Source organism: Anopheles stephensi, chromosome 3 (genome assembly GCF_013141755.1).
Source record: "Anopheles stephensi strain Indian chromosome 3, UCI_ANSTEP_V1.0, whole genome shotgun sequence".
Lineage (NCBI taxonomy): Eukaryota > Metazoa > Arthropoda > Insecta > Diptera > Culicidae > Anopheles > Anopheles stephensi.
The window spans coordinates 88,084,618-88,105,818 of NC_050203.1; the positions used below are offsets into that span (position 1 = coordinate 88,084,618).

The window sequence follows — 21,201 nt, forward strand, 5'->3', positions numbered from 1 at the left end:
GGTCTATTTTGTTTATATTGTGGTGTTGGGTACTTGTACTGTTTGAGAAAGCTGTTGATTGATGAAAAATCCAGTGTTTTGAGCTGGATAATGACCTGAATAGGTCAGCCTTATCCCGGGCTGGCTCGGCATTGAGGGTTGATTGTGAATCTCTACAAGTATCCTATCCTTTCCTTGCCTAGGACAAGGTTCGAATTAACCGTTACGCTTTTGTTTGTTTGAGGTAGTTGCCCTTAGTTTTTTTCACATGCGTCTTTTTGAATTTGTTGTTGTAGTTTCAATTTCCTAACTTTCCTGACCCTCTTAGAACGTTATTCTATTCTCTTTAATAAATTTGGTTACTTCTTTTATGATGTTTGCATTCTTTGCTTTCCAGGCTTTGATGAAGTCTTCCTCATTTATGTTGCTGGAATTATTCCTTTCTATTGCATATCTGTTAAAAAATGTCAATTTGCTCTGAACGACTCTACCTCCTATGTCCATACACCTTGTATCTGGCCGCCGATGTGTGTATTGGTCGATTCGTCGAAAATTGCCATCCTACCTCGATTTTACCCTCTATCCCCGCTCTTTTCTCTCCGCCTTCTTCTTCAACCGCTTCTTTCACAACAAAAATCAAACTTTCTTTTCAGTCACTTATAAAAAATCTATTTATTGTGCTTCTTCTGTGGTGCCTCCATTGCTCTTTTCAACGCGATTCCGGTTTTCCATTAGAAAGTTTGCTAGATATTGCACGGGATCCTGGGGTCTTTCTTTGGCGAGCACTTTCAATCCCTGCAGCAGAACGGGAATCACCGTCTGGTCCAAATACTGTCTGGTGGGTAACGATTGTAGATTGTTTCCGGCTGGTTTTCGGCCATTATCTGCCGCCGAAGTCTTACTGTCCCTCTCCATTGGAATTCTTTGGTGCAGATGGTCGATAGAATCCCGTCCGAACGTATGTATTGGCTTCTCTAGCTTGCGGGGGTTTGTTTACGGAATCGAAACAGGCTGTCGGCGCTTGCGAATACGAATGATTTTGACAGAAAGCCGAAGCGATGTTTTATTGACAGTGGCGCGGCGATGTTTACTGCGATCTCTTCGAATGTTATCGTAAACAACGCGTGAAATCCGAACCACCTTTTTCCCTTCGAGAAAATCTATTTAGCGGTATGCAATCTGGCTCGGAACTAACTCATGCAAACGTTTCTCCAGAAGGCGAAAAGCCGGTGGTCAAGGTATGTGCTTTTACAGTTCCTTTTCTTCCATCTGACTTGACTAACTTTTGCCACTCGTCTTACTTCTTCCGCACAGAATGAAAGCAAAAGTGCCATCGCGTGTGAATTCTGTGGCAAATCGTTTAAATTCAGAGCGACACTCCGACAGCACGAGAAAATACACTACGGTATCAAGCAGCATGAGTGTGAGATGTGCCATCGTCGATTTTTGCACAAAAGCACGCTCAAGTGCCACCTTCGACTGCATACGGGAGAAAAGCCGTACAAGTGTCCGCACTGTCCGAAAACATTCCGTGGCCAAACAGCGCTAAACTGCCACATCTTTCGGCACACGAACGAGGGAGCAAAATGTCCCATCTGTCCAAAGGTCTTTGCAACGAGCTCAATTGTAAAACAACATCTCAGGCAGGTGCACACGAACGAACGGCCAAACGTGTGCAATCTGTGCGGAATGACCTACAAGTATCTGAAAAGCTTGAGGCTACATTTGCGCAACCACCAGAAGCGAGTGTGTCCCGAGTGTGGTGTTGGCTTTGCTAGTGTGTACGCGATGGCAAAGCACCGAAAGTCGCACTTGAAAGAAAATCTGCCGTTCAAATGCGAACACTGTGATCGAGCATTCGAGAATCGATCGAAGTTTACTTCACACAAGAACTTGAGAGGCCGGACATTTCAGTGCGAGCTGTGCTGCCATAGCTTTAACAAACAGAACTACCTGACGAACCACCAGCGGCGTGTTCATTGGAGGGAACTGGATTTGGAGCGGTTAAGAGTGGCCGAACCTCAGAATGGATGGAATCGGAAAGGCATACCAAAACCAAAACGTGCAAAGGAAGCGTTGAAAAGTGCTGAGCCTGAAGCTATACCCGACTATTTAGAGCCGGTTGATGATAACGAAAAACAATCACCAATATGTGATATGAAACACCTTTCGGAACGGAACGATGCACCGCATACAGAACTAACGATAGCGATGGATCAATGTTTTCCCAAAACTGATGCATGTCTGGAACATGGTAATACAGCGGATGAGGCAGGTTTAGTCGAAAAGGGTCAGCAAGTTTGTCATACGAATGAAATGATTCGTAAAAGCGAGGAAAACCCCAATTATTCAGCTGATTCACCCACCTTTACCACTAAAACATTCCAAACAAGCCATAATACAAATGATGATTTTTTGTTGCCGTTATCTGCGATCAACCAAACGCAAAAACTGAGTTCAAAGGTGAGGCTCTTCTTGGCGCAAATTTCTTCTCTTCTTTAAATAAGCCATTTTTTTTTGCTACAGGAATCACTGATCTGTGAAATGTGCGGCAGCTTGTACGCATCGGCCGCAACACTTGCCGTGCATCGTGTTAAACAGCACGCCAGTGCCCGCTTTCAGTGCGACCAGTGCCACCGAACCTTCGGCTTTCGATGCTTTCTGGAGAAACACATTCGAACGGAACATGAGAATGTGCGCGTTTCTTGCAAGTTGTGCGGCAAAGAATTCAAGTACGCACAAGATTTAAAGGTGCACATGCGCCACCACGAGGACCCTAAACCGTTCAAGTGCGATCAATGCGCTTCCGCATTTCGGTTTCCCGGTGCGCTGCGGTCTCATAAAATTCTACACCAAAAGGAGCTACCGTTCAAGTGTGATGTGTGTGGGAAAGAGTTTCGTTTCGAAAATAGTCTTCGTGTTCACAAACGTTTGCACAGTGGTGTGAAGCAATTTAAATGTGATATCTGTGAAAGAGAATTCGCAACCAAAGCGCCCATGTTGCGGCACATGAAGGTGCACAATAATGGGCGGGAGATGGCGTGCGTGGTTTGTGGGATGGTGTACTACAAAAAGGTCGATCTGGAAATACACCAAAGCAAAGAACATTCCCATCACGAGTCCGTGGCTGGGAAGGTGAAGCCGATCTACAGCTGTGAGCAGTGTGGGAAAGAGTTTATCAAGAAAAGCAATCTCAAAGCACATTCGTACATACACGAGGAAGTGTACCGGTTTGCGTGCAAGTTGTGCAATCAATCGTTCAAACAGCATGCCGGTTTGCGGAACCATATGATCAATAATCACCAGCAAACAGCCCAAGTTCCTGCAACGGCAGCGCTGATCGATCGAATCGAAAATGTGCAGCCAAATGTTTGAATTAAATTTCAAAGTTTAGAATGTACGCAGCCGTTTTAAAGTACGCAGCCACAACAGGGTAGCAGTTTGACAGCTGTCACCAGAATGTAAACAAAAGTGCGTTTGTGCTGCCGCACGGACACACGAGCAAAACAAGAACGGGTGTCGCATGTGCTGCACAAATTATAGTACCACAAAATGCCGAAAATATTCACCCCAACGAATCAGATCCGGCTCACGAATGTGGCTGTCGTTCGAATGAAGAAAGGCGGCAAACGGTTCGAGATAGCGTGCTACAAAAACAAAGTGCTCTCGTGGCGATCCGGCGCGGAGAAGGATTTGGACGAGGTGCTCCAAACGATAGCGGTCTTCAACAACGTATCCAAAGGGGAGGTCGCAAAAAAGGAAGAGCTTCAGAAAGCGTTCGGCAAAGATGATGTCACTGAAATTTGTAAAGAGATCCTGGCCAAAGGTGAACTGCAGGTGTCGGAAAAGGAACGACAGGATCAGCTAGACTCGATGTTCAAGGAGATAGCAACTACCGTTGCGGACAAGTGCGTCAATCCGGAAACGAAGCGACCGTATCCGGTTTCTATCGTTGAGAAATCAATGAAAGATATTCATTATTCCATCAAGCCCCATCGTAACGCGAAACAGCAAGCGCTGGATGTGATTCGGCTGCTCAAGGAAACCATACCGCTGGAACGAGCCAAGATGCGTCTGAAGCTGGCATTGCCGGCAAAGGAAGCGAAACGTCTGAAGGAGCGAATAGCGAAGCTAGGCTCTACGGTGACGGAAGGGGAAGAGTGGGAAGGCGAACGGCTGATGCTGACGTGCCTCATCGATCCGGGTCACTTTCGAGAGATGGATGAAATAATTCGAACCGAAACGAAAGGTGCCGGTTCGCTGGAAGTGTTGAACCTGAAGGAGATCAAAGAAGGCGAGGAAGTTTTGGAATGAAAGGGGCCGTGGTGTTGCGGGTGTTTACTGGTTGGTTGCTGCGATTGGATATTCGAAATTCGTGTTAATTATTTTTAATAAATACCCAACAACGATTGTAAACTAGTTGGCATTCGGCGGTGGCTAGTAGTAAGAGCAGCAGATGTAGTAGTAGTAGTTTTTCCGTGTATATTTCTAGTAGCAGGTAATGTACAGACGCCTCAATGTATGCGTGCGTTAGGTTAGCAAGCTTGCTGTGCGGTGCGCGTGTATTCAGAGCACTGATAAGTGTCAATTAACCAGTCACGTAAGCTTCTTGTCCGTATCGGAATATTCGTGCAAGAGCTGTGTGTAGAGCCGGGTGAATACTCGCAGCTTGAGTGAGGCGGGCAGAGCGTTCAGTATAGCGGTCTAGAAAGAAAAAAGTGATTCTCGTGTTATAGTTTTCGTGCTCGGTGAGGTGTGAATCCTTTGGAAAAGCTTACCTGTATGCCGTGTGACCAATGGCCGGTGGTTTGGTCCACTTTTCCGATACAGTATCCGGCGTACCGTATCATATCGCTTACTTTAACAAGCCGTACGGAGAGTGAGTTTTTCTTCCCATCGGTCGGGTGCAGATACTCGGTCATACTCGTATGAACGTACCCTGGGGACACGGTCTGACATTCGATCCCGTACGGGGTCACTTCTTCCCGCAGTGCCAAGGAAAAGCTGGTCATGTAAGCCTTTGTTGCCGCATAGACCGCCAGATAAGGGGTCGGAGCAAGCGATGATAGGGAAGAAATGTTTATGATAAGCCCACGTTTGCGCTTTTTCATCGCCGGGAGAGCAATGTTGCACAGAAGCGTTGCTGCGCCGACGTTGATATTGATCAGATCCCACAACAAACGCTTTTCCATCCGATCCAGCTGTATGGGCTTTTCGTTGATAACGCCAACGTTGTTCACCAAGATACCGATATCTAGCGGCAGCAGCTCCGTCTCGAGCCGTTCAAAAATGTGCTCGCCCTGCGAAAAATCGGCCACCAATATTTTGGTCTCCGTGCCATGTTTGGCCACGATTTCCTCGGCCACCCGTTGCAGTTTCGCTTCATTGCGAGCGATCAGCATCACCTTCATGCCCTGGCTGGCCAAATAGTTTGCGTACCCTTTGCCGATTCCATCCGAGCTGCCGGTAATTACTATAGCAACGAAACGAACGAACACATCGTTTCAATTGCACTCACACACGTGCAACGAGGGACCACGCTAATCCACTTACCTGCCCATTGTCCATATACTTTTGGCAACGATTTTTGATCACCGGCAAACCACTGTGTGGCACTTCGGAACAGCAGCAACAGCGGTGTCCGCAGATTGGCATACAACCAGCAAAGTATGCTGTACACCCCAACAACTGTGGCCAGCTGTAATAGTATTGGTGGAAGCATGGCAGTGCAGCTGGTACCGTCGTTACCACCAGCCTACTTGCGATTCAAAACACAACTGATGAAGGATGATCCGCGAGTCCGCCGCTGCCTGGCCGTAATGACTATGCAATGTTGACGTAATGGATGTACGGGCCTAATGCCGTCGGATAAACGCTCATCGGTTCCGTGCGCTACACGAATCGTTGCCTTCGCTAATAATGACGCACTGTCGTGGCTCGTACGAGACCGGCAGCAGGAATCCGGTTTGAAGAACTGTGGAATGGAGTGCGTTATCTATGAGGTACGTGCTCCGTACAGTGGATGTGATTTGCTAGGTTAATTGGCAGTTAAAGATGCCTGCTAGAACGTTCAACGTGATTCCTGTTGAATGCTCCGCTTGGAGGATACTCAAATGGTTACTCCACAACGAATGCTGTTTATTGTGTTCATCAAAAAATCGTGTTTTAAATAATGTTTCTTTCTCTTCTGCATTTCAGTCGTCTTTCTCAACACCGCTGGCGGCTGCGTTTCGTAAGCTGTTGTAAATTGTCTTCATCACAAACATGCGGACACATTCGGGTACGAGCTTCAGCCCCGCGTACTGCAGCCCGTGCGTCCAGTAGCCACACGTGCGGTCCGTTTTGCCGACCGTGAACCCGGCGTATCGTACATAATCGTCCACCTGCACCAGATGCCTCGAGACCTGCTTCTCTTTATGCTCGGTCGCCACGAACGCGGTCATGTTGGTTCTTACAAAGCCCGGCAGAACGGTCTGTACCTGTACGCCGTAAGGACGTAACTCTTCCCGCAATGCCATGGAGAAGTTTCGGACGTACACCTTAGAAGCAGAGTAGACCGTTAGATAGGGTGCAGGAGCGGAAGCCGACAGCGATGAAATGTTGATGATCAACCCGCGACCACGTTGTTTCATCGATGGCACCAACATGTGGCAAAGCAGCGTAACCGAGGCCACATTCACGGCTAGGAGATCCCGCACAGCTTTCCTGGGCAGTTCATCCACGCACATGGCACGCTCGTACGCCAACCCGACGTTGTTCACCAGTATACCGACATCTAGCGGAAGCAGCTCTTTTGCAAGTCGATCGTACACTGCATCCTGCTCTCCGGTGAAATCTGCCACCACAACTTTCGTCCTGATGGAGTATTTCTGGGTGAGTTCGGTGGCCACACGGTTGAGCTTGTGCTCGTTTCTAGCAATCAGCACAACGTTCATGCGCTTTCGGGCAAGATATTCCGCGTATCCCTTGCCGATTCCGTCCGACGCACCCGTAATTACTGACGCAGGAGGAGCAACATTGAGGTTGATGAAATACGCTACTAGAGCGGTTACCGCGGATACGTCAACTTACCAGCCCATTCTCCGTACTTTTCGGTCAGCGTTCGCTTTGGCAGAAGCACCTGCAGTATGCTATGCAATAGAAGCGATACGGGCGTGCGGAGATTGTCGTGCAACCAGCACAGAGAACAGTAGGCTCCGATCAGAGCAAGCGCTGGATAAACGAGCAGCATCTTGCTGTGTGCCTGCTAGGAATGCTGAGGGAACACTAACCTAAGCCACTGTGTGTTGCGCGTGCACAAAGTACTACAAACGCGGAATCGATAGCCGACCATCATTTAATTCTAACTGCTGTATCGTGTTACAATCGCGCAAACAAACTGTCGGACACCCTTGAAACGCGTGAGAAATCCAATTACCTTCCGTACTGCGGGGGCAATATCGGGGTAACATGGCAGCATCACGCGCACTTATGTTTGACCCCTTGCTGGAATATAGGAAGCAATGCACCCCACCATTTAGTACGGACGGGCAAGTAAGTATCGAGAGGGCCATTTTCATATCATCTTATTTATTGTTGTAAAATGAACCCCTCCTCTCGTTATCGCAATTTTGTCTTCCCTTTCGCGTGAAACTCATCGCGCAGCTTCTTGTTGATTAGGCCCAGGATGAACACACGCGCCACCTCCGGTATCAGATAGAGCCCAGCGATCTGCAATCCGTGTGACCAGTGGCCCGACGTCATATCGACCTTCCCGATCGTACATCCCGCGTACGCCATAAAGCTGTCGACGGTGACCAAATACTTTTCCATCCGCGTGTCCTTGGCGTCCTTCACCAGAAAGTCCGTCATGTTGGTGTGGACAAAGGACGGTCGCACGGTCTGCACCTCGACACCGAACGGGCCGAGCTCTTCCCGCAATGCCACTGAGAAGCTGGTCATGTACGCTTTGGTGGCGGCATAGATCGACATACAGGGTGATGGGGATACTGAGGCAATCGAGGATACGTTCACGATGAGGCCACGCTGGCGTCGTTTCATCGCGGGAGCTAGCATCTGGCACAGCAGCGTCGCGGCAGCCACATTCACGTTGATCAAGTCCCAAATCACCGACTGCGGTACTTCGTCCACGAACTTGGGCGTATCGTGCGATACGCCAACGTTGTTGACTGTTTATGGAAACGGAGCAAACCAAATTTGATGGTAAATGCCGAAAAACCGGGAACGGGAACTTGCGCGAGGTCTTACCGAGAATGCCAATGTCGAGCGAACCGAGCGCCCTCTCCAGATGCGGATAGATTTCCGGTCCTTTGGAGAAATCGGCCACCACAATCTTCGTTTCCACACCGTGCTTCGTTTGAATTTCGGCGGCCACCTTAGCTAGCTTGGCTTCGTTCCGTGCTACCAACACGATCGCCATACCTTGGCGCGCGAGATAATGGGCGTAACCCTTGCCAATGCCATCCGATGCGCCGGTGATGACTGTTGAAACGATTCGTTCGATAGAGTGGCTATTGCAGCACAACCGCCGTAGGGTTCGTACTTACCGGCCCATTTTCCGTATCGCTGGGAGAGCTTCTGCCGGAAGACAGTCTGCTTAATGCTGCCCAGTATCAGCAGGACGGGAGAGCGCAGATTTTCGTACAACCAGACAGCTGCAACGTACAGCCCAAGCCATCCAAGTAGCGCACAGAACATCTTGACGACGCAGGTTATTGCAGCCTACTCGCACCAATCGCGGAGTGTGGCCCACAACTCGACTGCTTCTAACTATACTTATCAGAGCACTCTCACTGCGCTCGTAGAGCAGCATATCGCGATAACAGCCGAATGGCATAATATCGCAAAGCGAGTGAGCTGGCATTAAACTTCCTCACCGATGTGTGCGTGCATCAATAATTCTTCCCGCGTCATGGTGACTGTGCTGATTCCAGTGCGATAAGAATGTGAAATAAAATAAAGCAACGCCGAGACCATCCCCTCCTGACTTTTTCTGCGTTAAAATAAAGCACTCCTGATAGCAGAAGATCATCTACGGCGGCGGGTTTTTCGATTCGATAAAAAAAAAATACCGGACGGTTGAGAAAAATTCCTCCCGAAACGGTCAGATTTTGATTTGCTGACACCAGGAGAGCATCCAAATCGGGAGGTAACGCCGACAACCAGCTAGCACATACAACTGTCTCTTTTCCGTGCGATTCATCTCTTTCACTCACTTGCTTTCTGGCAGTTTAGCGTCATCGATAGTGTTGGTGAGTCGAATGAAGGAGAAAGGTTTTACTACTGGCATCAAAACGACTACCATTTCTTGCTCTCTCGTCTCTCTCTCTCTCTCTCTCTGGTAGTATCACGATTGCGATCGATCGGCTGGTAATCTAGCGTGCTACCTCCTCGTTCGGATGTTCTCTTGGTGATGAATGTTTTGCGGCCGGTCGTTTATTTCCTTTTTAAAACTCAAAAAATTTCCAAAACCACTTTGTCGATTTGATGCCATTCGATACCAGGAGAGCATGCACGTAGGAGGCTGCACTAAGCAGATCGGCCCAAAATTTCCGCGTCGGTTCGGCTCGTGTCCACGGCCGGTTTTTGGTTTTCTGATACCAGGAGAGCATGCATGTAGGAGAATTCACTTATTGGCTGCCTCTCTCCGGATCGAAATATCACCCGTCTTTTTTGCGCGCAGTTCGCTCACATCGCCGCCGATCGGTCAGCATCGAGAGGCGAAAGAGACAGCCGTATACGGCAACTGGTGATCCATGGTACCTGCTGATTTGGATGCTCCCCTGGTATCGAAAAATCTAAAATCGAATGTTTCGGGAGCAATTTCGCCTCAACCGTGGGGGATTTTTTTGCAAACCAATTCGCGAATCCAGGAGCGTCGAACTCGACTACTATTTTCGGGAAAAGGTTTTTCTGAACCGTACGAAATTTTAGTTCAATTTTGTGTGTATTAAAAGAAAGATACGAAAATAGTTGTGTAATTAAGCATTTTATTGTAAAAGAAAACGAAATTTCAATAAAACTCCCGCCGAACGGCAAATAAACTCTCACCTGTGTTGGTTCGCGCATCGAAGTTGGCGATCGTGTTCAGGGGTGTCAAACACCGCTAAAGTTGAGAAAATTCGAAAATAACGGACACTCGCCAGGGTTCATCGTTTCGTTGTAGTTAAAATCTTTATTAAAGACAATTTATTTGTTCTTTTGTTTACTTGGTTTCCTTCCCGTTCCGTCACTTCTTACGCACTAGAGACAGGGGTGTGTGTGTGTGTTTTGGAAGTTATAATTATTAACGTAATCGTCTAACGACACTAGTTGAGTGTGTGTGTGAGTGGGTTTCGTGCTGAGAGGAATGTTTTTCTTTTTTGTTAAGTTTTGTAAAGTATTCTAATTCTATGCTCAGTCATTTTCATACGCTGAAACTTTACAAGCAACTACTACTACTACCGATGCACGATGCAACACATGTGCGTTGCGCTCGTGGCGTGTTGGTAGAGAGCGCTTGCATGGTTTCAAAGGAAACGAGCAAGCATAAGAAGTGTGAGAGGGGGGTGGGGAGTGGGAGTGGGAGATGGGCAGGGACAGGGTGGTCTCTCACTTTTAACGCTTGTTGTCATTTCTTAATCCTAGGGGGCGGCCGTGCTGTAGCGTGTGTGTTAGTGTATGTGTGTTTGTGAATCTTCGTCCTCGTCGTTGGGCTTTCGTTAAAATGTTATAGCTTACTTAGATCTCTAATTGCAGTCACAGACGATTTTGAATCGTAGCAGCTCACGAAACACGGAATCGTCTACAAATCTGAGTAGGCAGAGCACGGAGGAGTGAGCATAAATAAGCCATGTTGGACAACAGGGGTTCAGGCATTTCCGTTCAGTCAGGGATAAATTCTACATAGTGACGCCCACCGCACCCCGGCGCTCGGAGGCCGTCCGTTCCATCTGCTGATGCTGGTGTATCATGCGCTGCTTTTTGAACTCTCGCTGTAGCAAATAAACGAGTGCTCCGATCAGTATCACAGCCAGACAGGCGGATATAAGCAGCCCCGTGGCATCGAACGCTCCACCACCGGCAGTTGACGATCCGCCCGAAGATCGTCGCTGAGAGTTGGCACCGATCGCAACGCGACGACCATTTCCATCATCAGTTCCACCCATCGCCCCAAGCGCGTCGTTCTCCGCCGACAGGTCCTGTCCGTACTCGTCAAGCTCGTCGATCAATCCGGCTCCTTCATCCGGTTCGGTTCGCTGTTCGTTGAGGAGCCGTGCGTAGTTACTCGCGCTTTTCGCCGTCTTATCGGCACTCTTCTCCACACTGCTGCCACTGCTGGTTGGCTTCGTTTGACTGTCTGCCTCGACCGCCGGGAGTTCTCGCACTTCCGCAGGGACACCCGAATCCTCTTCCGGGGGCTGCTGCTGTTCCACTTCATTGTGCTGGGGTTCTTGAGTGTCGGCTTCCGTTCCTTTCAGCACCAAACTGCTTTTGTCCACCATGTTGAATTGTCGGACACGTGCATTGCGTCCATTTGCTGGCCACCATTCGGAGGTGGGAACGGGAGCTGCCCCACCCTTGCCAGGTAGTGCCAGCCGGGCCCGGACGGTTAGCGTGTCGGGTTGGAAGGTGCAGACCACCACGAACCTGCGCGTGCTGTGCGTTAGAATGCCCAGATTCTCCTGCACGGTGATGTACGTCTCGACAGTAAGATCCCGGGTGCTCACTTTGCTGCCGCACTTGTCATGGTCGATGCGCATCGTGTACGATTCCTGCGGGCTGGATGCGTCTCCCTGGATGCCACAGTTGCCATTCTCCGCTGCAATGCGTCCCCCAAAGTATGGTCCCGTCTCGACCTCAATTTCGGACGCGTCCGGCAGGCACTGAGTCGCGTGGGCCGAAACTAAGCAAAAAGCAACGGATAACTTAGTTGTTTGACCATTGCGAAAAATGTATGCATGCTCTATACTACTTACAGCCCTTCGTAGGGATGATGATCGTTTGGCCATGGTTGGTGGCAGTCGTAGCAGCACTCTGGTCGTCATCTTCGCCATCGTTCGCTCGACCACTGGCGCGCTGTTCGCTCTTTTTGGCTTGGGGCTTCACGTGGAACGAGTACTTGGTTGCCATTCGGAGATTCTTCACCAGCAGCGAGTACTGCTTGCTTTTCCTAGCGAGATAGAAGAAGCATTAGAACTTCGAGCAAATAGATACGGATGGATGTCACGAAAACCCGATTAATCATCGCCATCGCCTGTACGACAGCACATTGATTTGATCGTCTTGGTAGGTGCACTTACCCACTATCAGCTGACTCGTCCGTGACAATTTTGGACCGGCACCGGTGAGGTCCCCAGTTCTGCAGCTCGCAGTAGAACACGTTGAACGAGCGTGGACCGCGTGAGGTGGACGCCGAGGAGCCGGCAAGCTTTCCCATCCGTCCCTTGTACCCAACCGGCCGGTCGTCTGCATCCTCCCCATGCACGCTTTCCACCTCCCAGGTAAGGTTCACCGATTTGTAGTCCGGTTCGCCGGAAAGCGATCGAATCTCTGTGCAAATCAGAAATAAAGCAAAAGACATTAGCAAACTGGGTGCGAAGTCTCGCACAACACGATAAGAGTTTTTGCTGGGTTGTTCGTGTGTTCCACTTTTCGTACGCCCGCCGTGCCATCCTACAGGCACTTCCACGCGTTGAGATTCACTCCTAAACCGTCCGACCTATTTGTGAACTTTATGATGTTATAAATGGGTTTATGGCTGATTTTTTAGGCTAAAAAAACTGTGTTGTTCGCTCTTGTGAACAAACAAACATCCCGACCCGTTCCATTCCATCCCCCCCCCCCCCCCCCCCCCCCCCGCTCGTACTGCAATAAACCATTATGACCTCTCCACGCTGGAAATTGCGGTGATCGATCGTTGTGGCAAACAAAAAACATGAGATTTATGCGATCAAGGCTCATCTTGTGTGTCCGTAGGCATCGCAGAACATGGGATATGCAAACGAGGCATCGACGATCGGAAATCGGTACGAAGATTTCATCTGCGAAAGATCTCCAGGTCGCAACAGGACGCCTTTATCGACCCCGAGAGACATACGCTCGCGTGATAATAATCGGGGATCGGGCAAACCGGTTCGATCTTCGGAAAATTGACGACGCTTCAAAGAGTAAATTAAGATCTACGATGGACATGGTCAGAGTGTGTCTAGGGCAAACAGCACGCGATTCGCGGGTAATTCGCTATCGTCGTACTTGAGACCTTCGAGGGGGTTTTTGAGGCCAATTGCTGTATGGCTATGGTTTTTTTTGTTTGCTTTTTGATAATACGAATAGAAATCTTCAAGAAGTACGTCCGTAAGAGTCTAGCTAATTTGCAGTCCCACTGCCCTTACATGGAGGAAAATATGTTAATTTAGCAGCCTCTTCACCAACTGACAGACGATTTTCCAGGAACAAGCGTCCTCTTCGGTGCTCCATTGTGTCATGAACTGGCAGCGAACCGAGCGTACCGAACCCAGCGACAACAACACTCTACTTAGCATACTGACATACTTTCTTCGATGCTATGCTCCTATCCTATGCTACAACCGCTTGATGCTCCGAGCATAATGACCTTGAGCAATGGAGCGAGTCCGTTAGATTTGGGGTTGTTCATTACACAACACAATGGAAGCGCTTCTTGTTCTGCTGTCGTGGGAGCTCCGATCAGCAGCTGCCTTGTGGCTTGCTTGTTAGAAGACGAATTATTTTCCACTTTGTGAAAACCCTTTAGACTGCGGGGAAGGGACGGCTAATCACTTCACATTTTTGCTTCACCCGGTTGAAGAAACTAATTTGCTGGTTATATGATCTTTGTTTGAGGTCTGATCTTATCGCGCTACCCGCGCTACGATGTTTGTTTGTTCCAGTTTTTGGGCAGAGGTTATTAACAGCAATGTTTGATTCTCTTGGTAGAAGAAGAAAACCAACATAATCAACGTCGATGTAATAAAGCGGGACAAAATCGCGCGTAATAAATCCCATATACCGTGAAGAGCATTCGAAAACTTCGCTGCGTCGGTAAATTGCATGATCGTAGCAGAAGGCGAAGCAATATCGCAGTAGGGCGCACACAGTCGGCATCCCCCGAAAAGAAAAGCCGCCCCACACCCGACACGCAACACACTTCAATCAAGCAACAAATTTCCTCACTTTCCTCGATCGATCTTGAGGATCCGCCCTCTAGTTCCCATGTGCTTTACGAGCCCTCAAAGCGCCAATTTCCCATTACTGGTAATACAGACACGTACGGTGGAGCTCCGGTCCCGAAGGCCCATCCCAGGCACCATACCAGTTGATTGCCATTTTTTCATGATCAATTTTGGCTTTTGTGTGTCAGCACCTAATCCATCCGGTCGGTCTCCACTCGGCCGGCCGGCTGGTTCAAGTCTCGTGTGCGTTTTAGTTAAGGCTGTAACCGATATCTTCGCACCTCATTACCTCATAGGAATAGACGCGAAGAAAGCCCACGGTCACCCGGTTAGGACAGATTGGTGTCAGCGTTTTAGAGGGATCATTATCGGTCGCGACGGAAGCGTTTCATTAGAAAGAGGTTAGGACACAAACCGCACTGGCCCCAGAGGTTCATCAACAGCCATATGATCACTTTCGATTTGGCGGAGATGATGCCTCGATCTTGCGAACTGATTCCAAATAAAATGGGTGCCTGATAAAGCAAAATTACCGGATCACCGCCTTCTATCGGTGACCTACATATCGAGAAAGGCCTGGATCCCTGGTGAAGAAGGCGGAATGATCACCACTTGCGAAAAAGTACCTCGGAACCATCGGTCAGAGGTAAAAACGATAATTGCGCCTCGTTGAAGATATTGGCTGCGAAAGTCCCTAGGAACAGACTTTCGGAATGGATTGCGAAAATAAAGCGGCAACAAAGGGTGGTTCTTTTGATAAGAGGCGCCTTGGCGAAATACTTTCACCGAATCGATCGCGATCGGATGAGCAAGATTTGACGGGGGCACGAAAAGGGGTATTGCTGATTGCAGAATACATAGTGCACGCGGTAAAATGTGTCTCTAGCAATAGAGTTCATCAAACGAGCTGTGAGGCTCGTTCCACCAATCCTTCAAACCAATGCCCTCTGTTACGCACCGCTAGCAGCAGCAGCTGTGGCAGCTGTGATCGGCGGAGCACTTTGACATTTCATTCTGACAAGTCGGCAACGGAACCCGAACCGAGCTTATTCCGATGACCCGTTTCCGAATGCTGACGCCATAGCCGGGAAACTGGCTTCCGACCGACCGACCGACCGACCGACCGACCGACCGACCGACCGAGCGAGATTAGCACCACTCAGAGGATTATTCAGGGCACGACGCGCAGGCTCGAACCCGGTCGTGGTGGATCTGGTTGGCGCACAACACGTCCGGCAGGCTGGCAGGCAGGCAGGAACGACTCAATTAGTAACATTAACCTATATCTGCACCAGCTTGCACTGCTGGCGCGTGCATTTGCCTGGCAACAGCATGGTGGTGGATCAGCGTGAATGGTGCCGCTCCTCTGTCTCCAGCTTAGAAGCAAGAAATGTTATTCATTTCCTACCCACTGCCCCCTCTTCTCTGGCCTCCTATAGATCGGCTGTAGAAACAGGAGTGCAATGGAGGAAGACTTGGCTTGTTGTTTCAGTGCTCGGAAGCTGCATTACCAACTCACCCAAGGAGAGTGGGAGAGAAAGATGAGCAACCAAGGTTAAAGGTCCTGCCCGGGAGGCATTAGCACCCCACGAGCGTACGAAATGGTTGGAAATTGAGGTTGAGAGTGCATCTCATTAGACTACCGACCGAAACCCGGACGCTCCATTCCTTTGGCTGGTCGGGTCGGGTCTTAGCCGGCACCACCATTGCCTCGCCACTGGCACCTCGCGTCTAGAGCGACGAAACCATTAATCAACGGCTCTAACAACACGCGAGGTGAAGGTGAACATTTTCCCAGCCTCGCTGGAAATTGGACGTTTGGCGGGTTCCGTCACAAGGGAAGACACTTCTTCCCAATTTCCGACTTTGGTTTGCCCGCTTCGTGGAGGCGTCTAAGAATTGACATTAACGCGTACGACTGCCTCCGGAGCGAAGCAACGGTCAATTCGAAACAGATTGCATTTGCAGACGATCGGTTGGCGATTATTTATATTCCCATTGTGCATTCTACTGCCTCAATGCAATCTCTCACGGTGGGCTCTTGGCGGAAAATTGGTTCATTTCAGTAGCATTCGCTCGGTTCGCTTGCTGCTGTCGATCATCTCATCCTGGGCATCGTGAATCAGCCGTGAATCGCATGCGAGAACTATGCGATCTGATATCCATTCTGAGGTTGCAGATACAGATTTAAGCCACAGCAAACCACACGGTTGATGCATCTCCCCATTCGCGCCCTGCTCTCTATTTATGCACTTTCGCGACGATGCCGGGCATTGTTTTCGAACCCTGCTGCACAACACATTTTCTTCTGGTTGGTGCATTGTTCTGGTGCCTGTGGATGCATATTTTAGACCCCACTCGTGGGAGGTCCGGACCCCCGTATGGTTGAACAATCGATGCTAATTACGCCCCATCGGGTGCTGCTACCGGTTGCAGCAACTTCACACCACGGCGAGGATCCCTTGACGATCATCACCGGCCGTTTGTTTGCATGGCCTGCACGATACATCCACCGGAGCGAAGAGGTTCACCGGAGTGGAGATTGTATTTCGCAGATTTATCGATACGCCAGACGAGCGACGGCATGGAGTCTCGTGGGTGTGTGTTCTCTGGATGGATCATTGCACTCCACTATGCTAAACACCATTTGTTTCAACGACTTTCACGTCGATGAAGCAACACACTAAGCCAGAAGCAGTAAATAAAGCACATAACACAACATCATAAACGGATCACTGCCAACTGCTTGGTTACGTGTAGCTAATTTATTGTAACGCGTCGTAAGCGTCGGCGTACCTTTTACACAAGCGGGCTTTGACCCTGGTTTGCTCTAGGTGCGACGGAAGGACGGAAAGAAAGCAACACCGAGGAATGATCGAAATTCGACTGTCAATGTAATACATCGGAGCGGTCCGGTGGCCGAGGCAACAGCGGCGTCAATCTTCACACGGCTGGGCCGGGGTTCAAATCCCATTCAGACCGCCTCCCCCCGTACGTAAGGCTGACTACTTTACTACGGGTAAAATTAAGTCACAGAAAGTCAGAAATGGCAGACCGAGACCTCTCGAGGTTGTAGTGCCAAGGAAGAAGAAGAATGTAATAATACATCTTATCTTCGACTGGAAAGCAAACGGTAGCGAGCCGTGGATTTAATTATCACGTCGAGGCTCGTGTGCATGACAGATACAGACCAACGCTCATAAATAATGCAACGTGGACATTATGCGTCGACGAACTGAGCTTGTGTTGCTGACGTGAGGCTATCCCGGACTCTAATGACGATAGTAATGGTTTGATACGGCAGCACACTTCAACAAGTCAGCTCCTCCGGAAGAAGACGTCTTCTACGCTAGCTCGCTTTCTATTGCTTCCATTGCTCCAGGGATGTAAGCATCCGACCCGATTCGTCTAACAAAGCGGACACCTTATGCCCGGGGAGAACAACAAAAAACTGTAACTCGGCAGCCTCGGTGTGAGTGCGCGGCTCGGGACAGTTTACGGTTGCAGCCAACCAACCCATCCGCAGGGTCATTAACGTTAGCAGGGAGAAGGTTAGCACGTGTGGCTGCTCTGCTCTTATGCTGTTTGGCACGGTTTTTAGCATGCCCACCAACAACCCTCAAGCAACCCCCAACGTTCTGTGCCGTTTCGCATCGTTGTCTATTGTGCGATCTGAACGATATGATAAGAGACGCGCGATCGCGATCAGCAGACGATGAATCGTGCTATAATACAATGACATGCAAGATTACGATCCAGGAACCTGCCGGACGGCCAGAGACGGCCAGAGACGTGTACAGCGCCCCGGCGGGAAATTCTCAGGAGATCTAGGCAAACGATCTGTCAACCTCAATTGTGATGATGTTGCCTTCTTTCACTCGAACATGAAAGCGCTATGCCATGGTTTTTGGTGCAATGTTGCTAATGCGACTTAATTTTTCTCCACAAGGTTTGTTTTTCTGTTCACTCATTCCTCACACTGCCGGTCCAGTTTGCATACAATTATAGAAAACAAACACCGCAGGAAAGTTGGACAAATCCCTGGTGTTGCGCTTGCCGGCCACTCTCCCTGCGCTCCAAAGAACACACTTTTACTTTGCACCAGTTCTGAGAAAGCAACACACTGCAGCCGGCGACTGTGAACTCAATCTTAACGACCAGTGTTCCCATTTTTTCTCAAATCTCCACACGCATTTTGACTTTCCCCGCCCTTCGCTCTGTTTTCCTCAGCGTCCAGAGCTCCTGTTCCAGTCCAGCCTCCACTTAGTTCAGCGTGAAAACGAAGCGAAAGGTGAGCGTGGCTATAATTAATTGAAGTATTATGTATACCAAGAGACTGCTGCAGACACGGTCACTACCACGGCCATGGTCACGTCGCCAGCACCCGAAGGATAAGCAATTTCTGCTTTGCCAAGCAGGTCAATCACAGACCTTTTTCACTCTCGAGCGAAGCTGGTCGGGTGGAATTGAGGTCCGCCCAACTAAACTGGTTATGGGAGATCGCGCAAGGGGACAATCGCCGAGTGCCCCGCCCCTTGGCTGCATGCATGTGCAACGGCAGGGTGGAATCTGATTAGGGACTTGGCAAGTTTGAAGTTTGGCATATTCTTGCCCACGATCTCGTTGCGTGTCGCATCGTCGTGACGTGCCGGCTTATGAGCATTCGAATACGCGATCATGGTTACGGGAGTTTTCCAATGGCGGCGAACCCACTTGTCACTGGTGCTTGCGTGCCCAACGGGAACATGCTGATTCGCAGTTTAACGGTCAAGATGCATCATCGTGGCATCCAGCACAATACTGGAATGGAGCCAAAGTTGTCCTGTCCGGTTCCAGTTGTTCTGCAACCAGTTCCACTTTCCACAGGACTATAATCCTCGATCTTTTTCTGTACCACGGTTCTGTCGCACCCGCAGGCTGCTTCTCGTTGAATTTTAATTAAACTTCAGCTCACCGGCAAGCTAACGTACCGTCGGCACGGATATGGTGCCTCCCGGGTTGCGAACTTTATGGGCGGACTAAACAAACCATCCGCGTACCTCCCGTGTTGTGCCTGTTCGATCGGGCTAGCAGAAGCGGGCTGATGCATCCAAACGTCACCAGACAGCATAATGGATGGTAATGGATGCGTATTCATAGCTCGTAATCGAATCATGCAATACGGAGAGGAGCCACAAACATTGGTGTCCGCTGTGGAGAGCTGCAGTGCCCATAGCAGTTGCCGCCCCATCTCGAGCCGGGGTAGGTTCGTAGTATTTCACGAAACGGTTACTCCGATCGTGATACGATCGGGGATGACACACTCGGACACTGTTGGACGTGGTGCTGGCTGGACGACACCTGGATGATATCTCTATTTTTCCGGTTCCGTAGAAACGAGCTTTTCCGTAAATCATGACCGAGGAGGACTCGCTCGGCTGGTTTTTGGAGAGACATAAGGTGGGATACACCGTCCAGGGAGAAATTGAAGGAATGCATCGAGGGGAAGCATCGAGAAACGATATACTTGCTAGCGTTTGGAAATTATGTCGAAACGTTTACATTTATCAATTCCTATAAATCGGAATGGGAGTTTTTCCTTTTCGAACCAGTTGAAGCAGACTAAAGCTTGTGCTGTGTTCGTGTGCTTCTAAGCTAATTGAGCTTTACGAAGCCTGTCAGATTGAGATCATGATATTGCTGAGCATGTTCTACTCAAGTATACATTCGACCCCGTCATTCTTACACAAAACCTCTCTGCTTTCTCAACCATCATTCAAACAGCTCCAACAATCCGACCAGCGCCGTCCGTGGTGTGAGAAAGTTTAGACGCGGACAGCAGGGTGGAGAAAATTAGAAATCCACCTCACAATGCTACGATGCTGATTTCAGTTCCGGTCGATGACTAGAACACCTCGGCAACATGCTCTGCCTTCTTGCGCCTTTTTGCTCGAAAAAAGAGTAACAAATGTTCTTCGGATGCCGGCCCCGTCGGGCTCGGTTGAGTTGGAAAATGGCCACAGAATGGAAGAACAAAAAGAAACCTTCCGACGAAGAAGGCACAGCTCGTCTCGGGATGTGGTAGAATTCTGCTCGGACGCGCGTGCGCCTCTGCCGTAACACAATTACTGTGTGTTCGCCAGAAGGTTTATTGCTTCGCCCGAGCTCATGCAACAACAACTGACCGTGAATGATCGGCACATGCGTAAGTTCTGCTTGCGCCAAAACCACATGCCACCAATTGCACCAAGAATAGAGAGAAAGAGAGAGAGCGAATGAAAGAGTTCATTGAATTTCACATTGCCGAAGAAAACCACACATTTCCCAACAAACATTCAACGATGATGGGGCGAAGTTTTCGCTTTGTTTGATCGTATGTCTCTCTGCGCACGAGGGATGGCAAAGATTTTCACACCCAAGTAACCCCATGTTTTCCACCGCCGGCGGGGTCTGCGATCATGCAACTACCGTGTCGGCAGATAGGCATTTCCTCCCATTGCCATCACCACCATCTGGTACTGCTGCTGGTTACTTCTTGGTCGAATGCTTTTGGAGCGTACTTCAGCGTACTTCTCCGGTGAACTAGACTTTATTGCTGCCCGCTGAAGATCGCCGTGAAGCGATCCTATCGTTTCAAATTACACGATGAAAAGCGAAACTACAGCATATCGTTCTCGGGTAATGAGTCCCACCAGGCTTCATGAATCCCCCTCCCCGCTTTTGCCCGGTTTATGATGGTTAAACGTGATCATCGTCGTGCTCGACGTTCATGAGCACTTCATCACGCACGCAGCATAGCATAGATCAACATCGTTCCGCGGAAATGTGGAAATGAAAAGTCCGAAACGATCACGTTCCCGGAGATCGTTAGATTGAACTGATCCGTTCTCTCGTGGACCCGAGGAGGAGGAATCATGGAAGACCTGACGTTCAAAAGACTCAACTTCCGGCCTGGCATCAATTACATGGGAAAAAAACTAAATCTTTTCATTTCACTGGTAAGGTGGCAACTGGCTGTGATCAACTCTGATCAGCAACATTCCGAAAACAAACCCACTGAAGTTCTGCTTCG

General features: G+C 49.4%; 5 protein-coding genes across 6 annotated transcripts in view; 1 reads left to right on the forward strand and 4 right to left on the reverse strand.

The window, feature by feature from the left end:
- Positions 1-627: 627 nt before the first annotated feature.
- Positions 628-4,400, forward strand: LOC118514109 (ribosome maturation protein SBDS). Of its 2 annotated transcripts, none has more exons than XM_036060683.1 (3): positions 628-1,217; positions 1,294-2,442; positions 2,506-4,400. In XM_036060683.1, exons 1-3 carry the CDS (start codon positions 1,152-1,154, stop codon positions 3,352-3,354), a joined length of 2,064 nt encoding a protein of 687 aa, XP_035916576.1. In that variant the 5' UTR covers positions 628-1,151; the 3' UTR covers positions 3,355-4,400. Both variants share the same exon structure in this region, with proteins under 2 accessions (XP_035916576.1, XP_035916577.1).
- Positions 4,401-4,438: 38 nt separating this feature from the next.
- Positions 4,439-5,903, reverse strand: LOC118514112 (inactive hydroxysteroid dehydrogenase-like protein 1). The gene is made up of 3 exons (XM_036060688.1): positions 5,533-5,903; positions 4,758-5,452; positions 4,439-4,683 (listed from the first exon to the last, which is right to left on the reverse strand). The coding sequence occupies exons 1-3, from the start codon at positions 5,699-5,701 to the stop codon at positions 4,576-4,578; spliced, it is 972 nt and encodes a 323-aa protein (XP_035916581.1). The 5' UTR covers positions 5,702-5,903; the 3' UTR covers positions 4,439-4,575.
- A 159-nt stretch (positions 5,904-6,062) lies between these two features.
- LOC118514113 (inactive hydroxysteroid dehydrogenase-like protein 1) lies at positions 6,063-7,519 on the reverse strand. Its single transcript, XM_036060689.1, has 2 exons — positions 7,051-7,519; positions 6,063-6,976 (listed from the first exon to the last, which is right to left on the reverse strand). The coding sequence occupies exons 1-2, from the start codon at positions 7,208-7,210 to the stop codon at positions 6,174-6,176; spliced, it is 963 nt and encodes a 320-aa protein (XP_035916582.1). The 5' UTR covers positions 7,211-7,519; the 3' UTR covers positions 6,063-6,173.
- A 10-nt stretch (positions 7,520-7,529) lies between these two features.
- Positions 7,530-8,933, reverse strand: LOC118514114 (inactive hydroxysteroid dehydrogenase-like protein 1). The gene is made up of 3 exons (XM_036060690.1): positions 8,526-8,933; positions 8,227-8,460; positions 7,530-8,147 (listed from the first exon to the last, which is right to left on the reverse strand). The coding sequence occupies exons 1-3, from the start codon at positions 8,674-8,676 to the stop codon at positions 7,579-7,581; spliced, it is 954 nt and encodes a 317-aa protein (XP_035916583.1). The 5' UTR covers positions 8,677-8,933; the 3' UTR covers positions 7,530-7,578.
- Positions 8,934-10,130: 1,197 nt separating this feature from the next.
- Positions 10,131-21,201, reverse strand: part of LOC118514120 (rho guanine nucleotide exchange factor 7-like) — a 36,934-nt gene continuing 25,863 nt past the window's right edge. The window contains exons 8-10 of the mRNA XM_036060702.1: positions 12,261-12,510; positions 11,937-12,130; positions 10,131-11,863 (exon numbers count right to left, since the gene is read on the reverse strand). Coding sequence (XP_035916595.1) covers positions 10,860-11,863; positions 11,937-12,130; positions 12,261-12,510 — 1,448 coding nt within the window. The 3' untranslated portion in view covers positions 10,131-10,859. The remainder of the gene's footprint in view (positions 11,864-11,936; positions 12,131-12,260; positions 12,511-21,201) is intronic.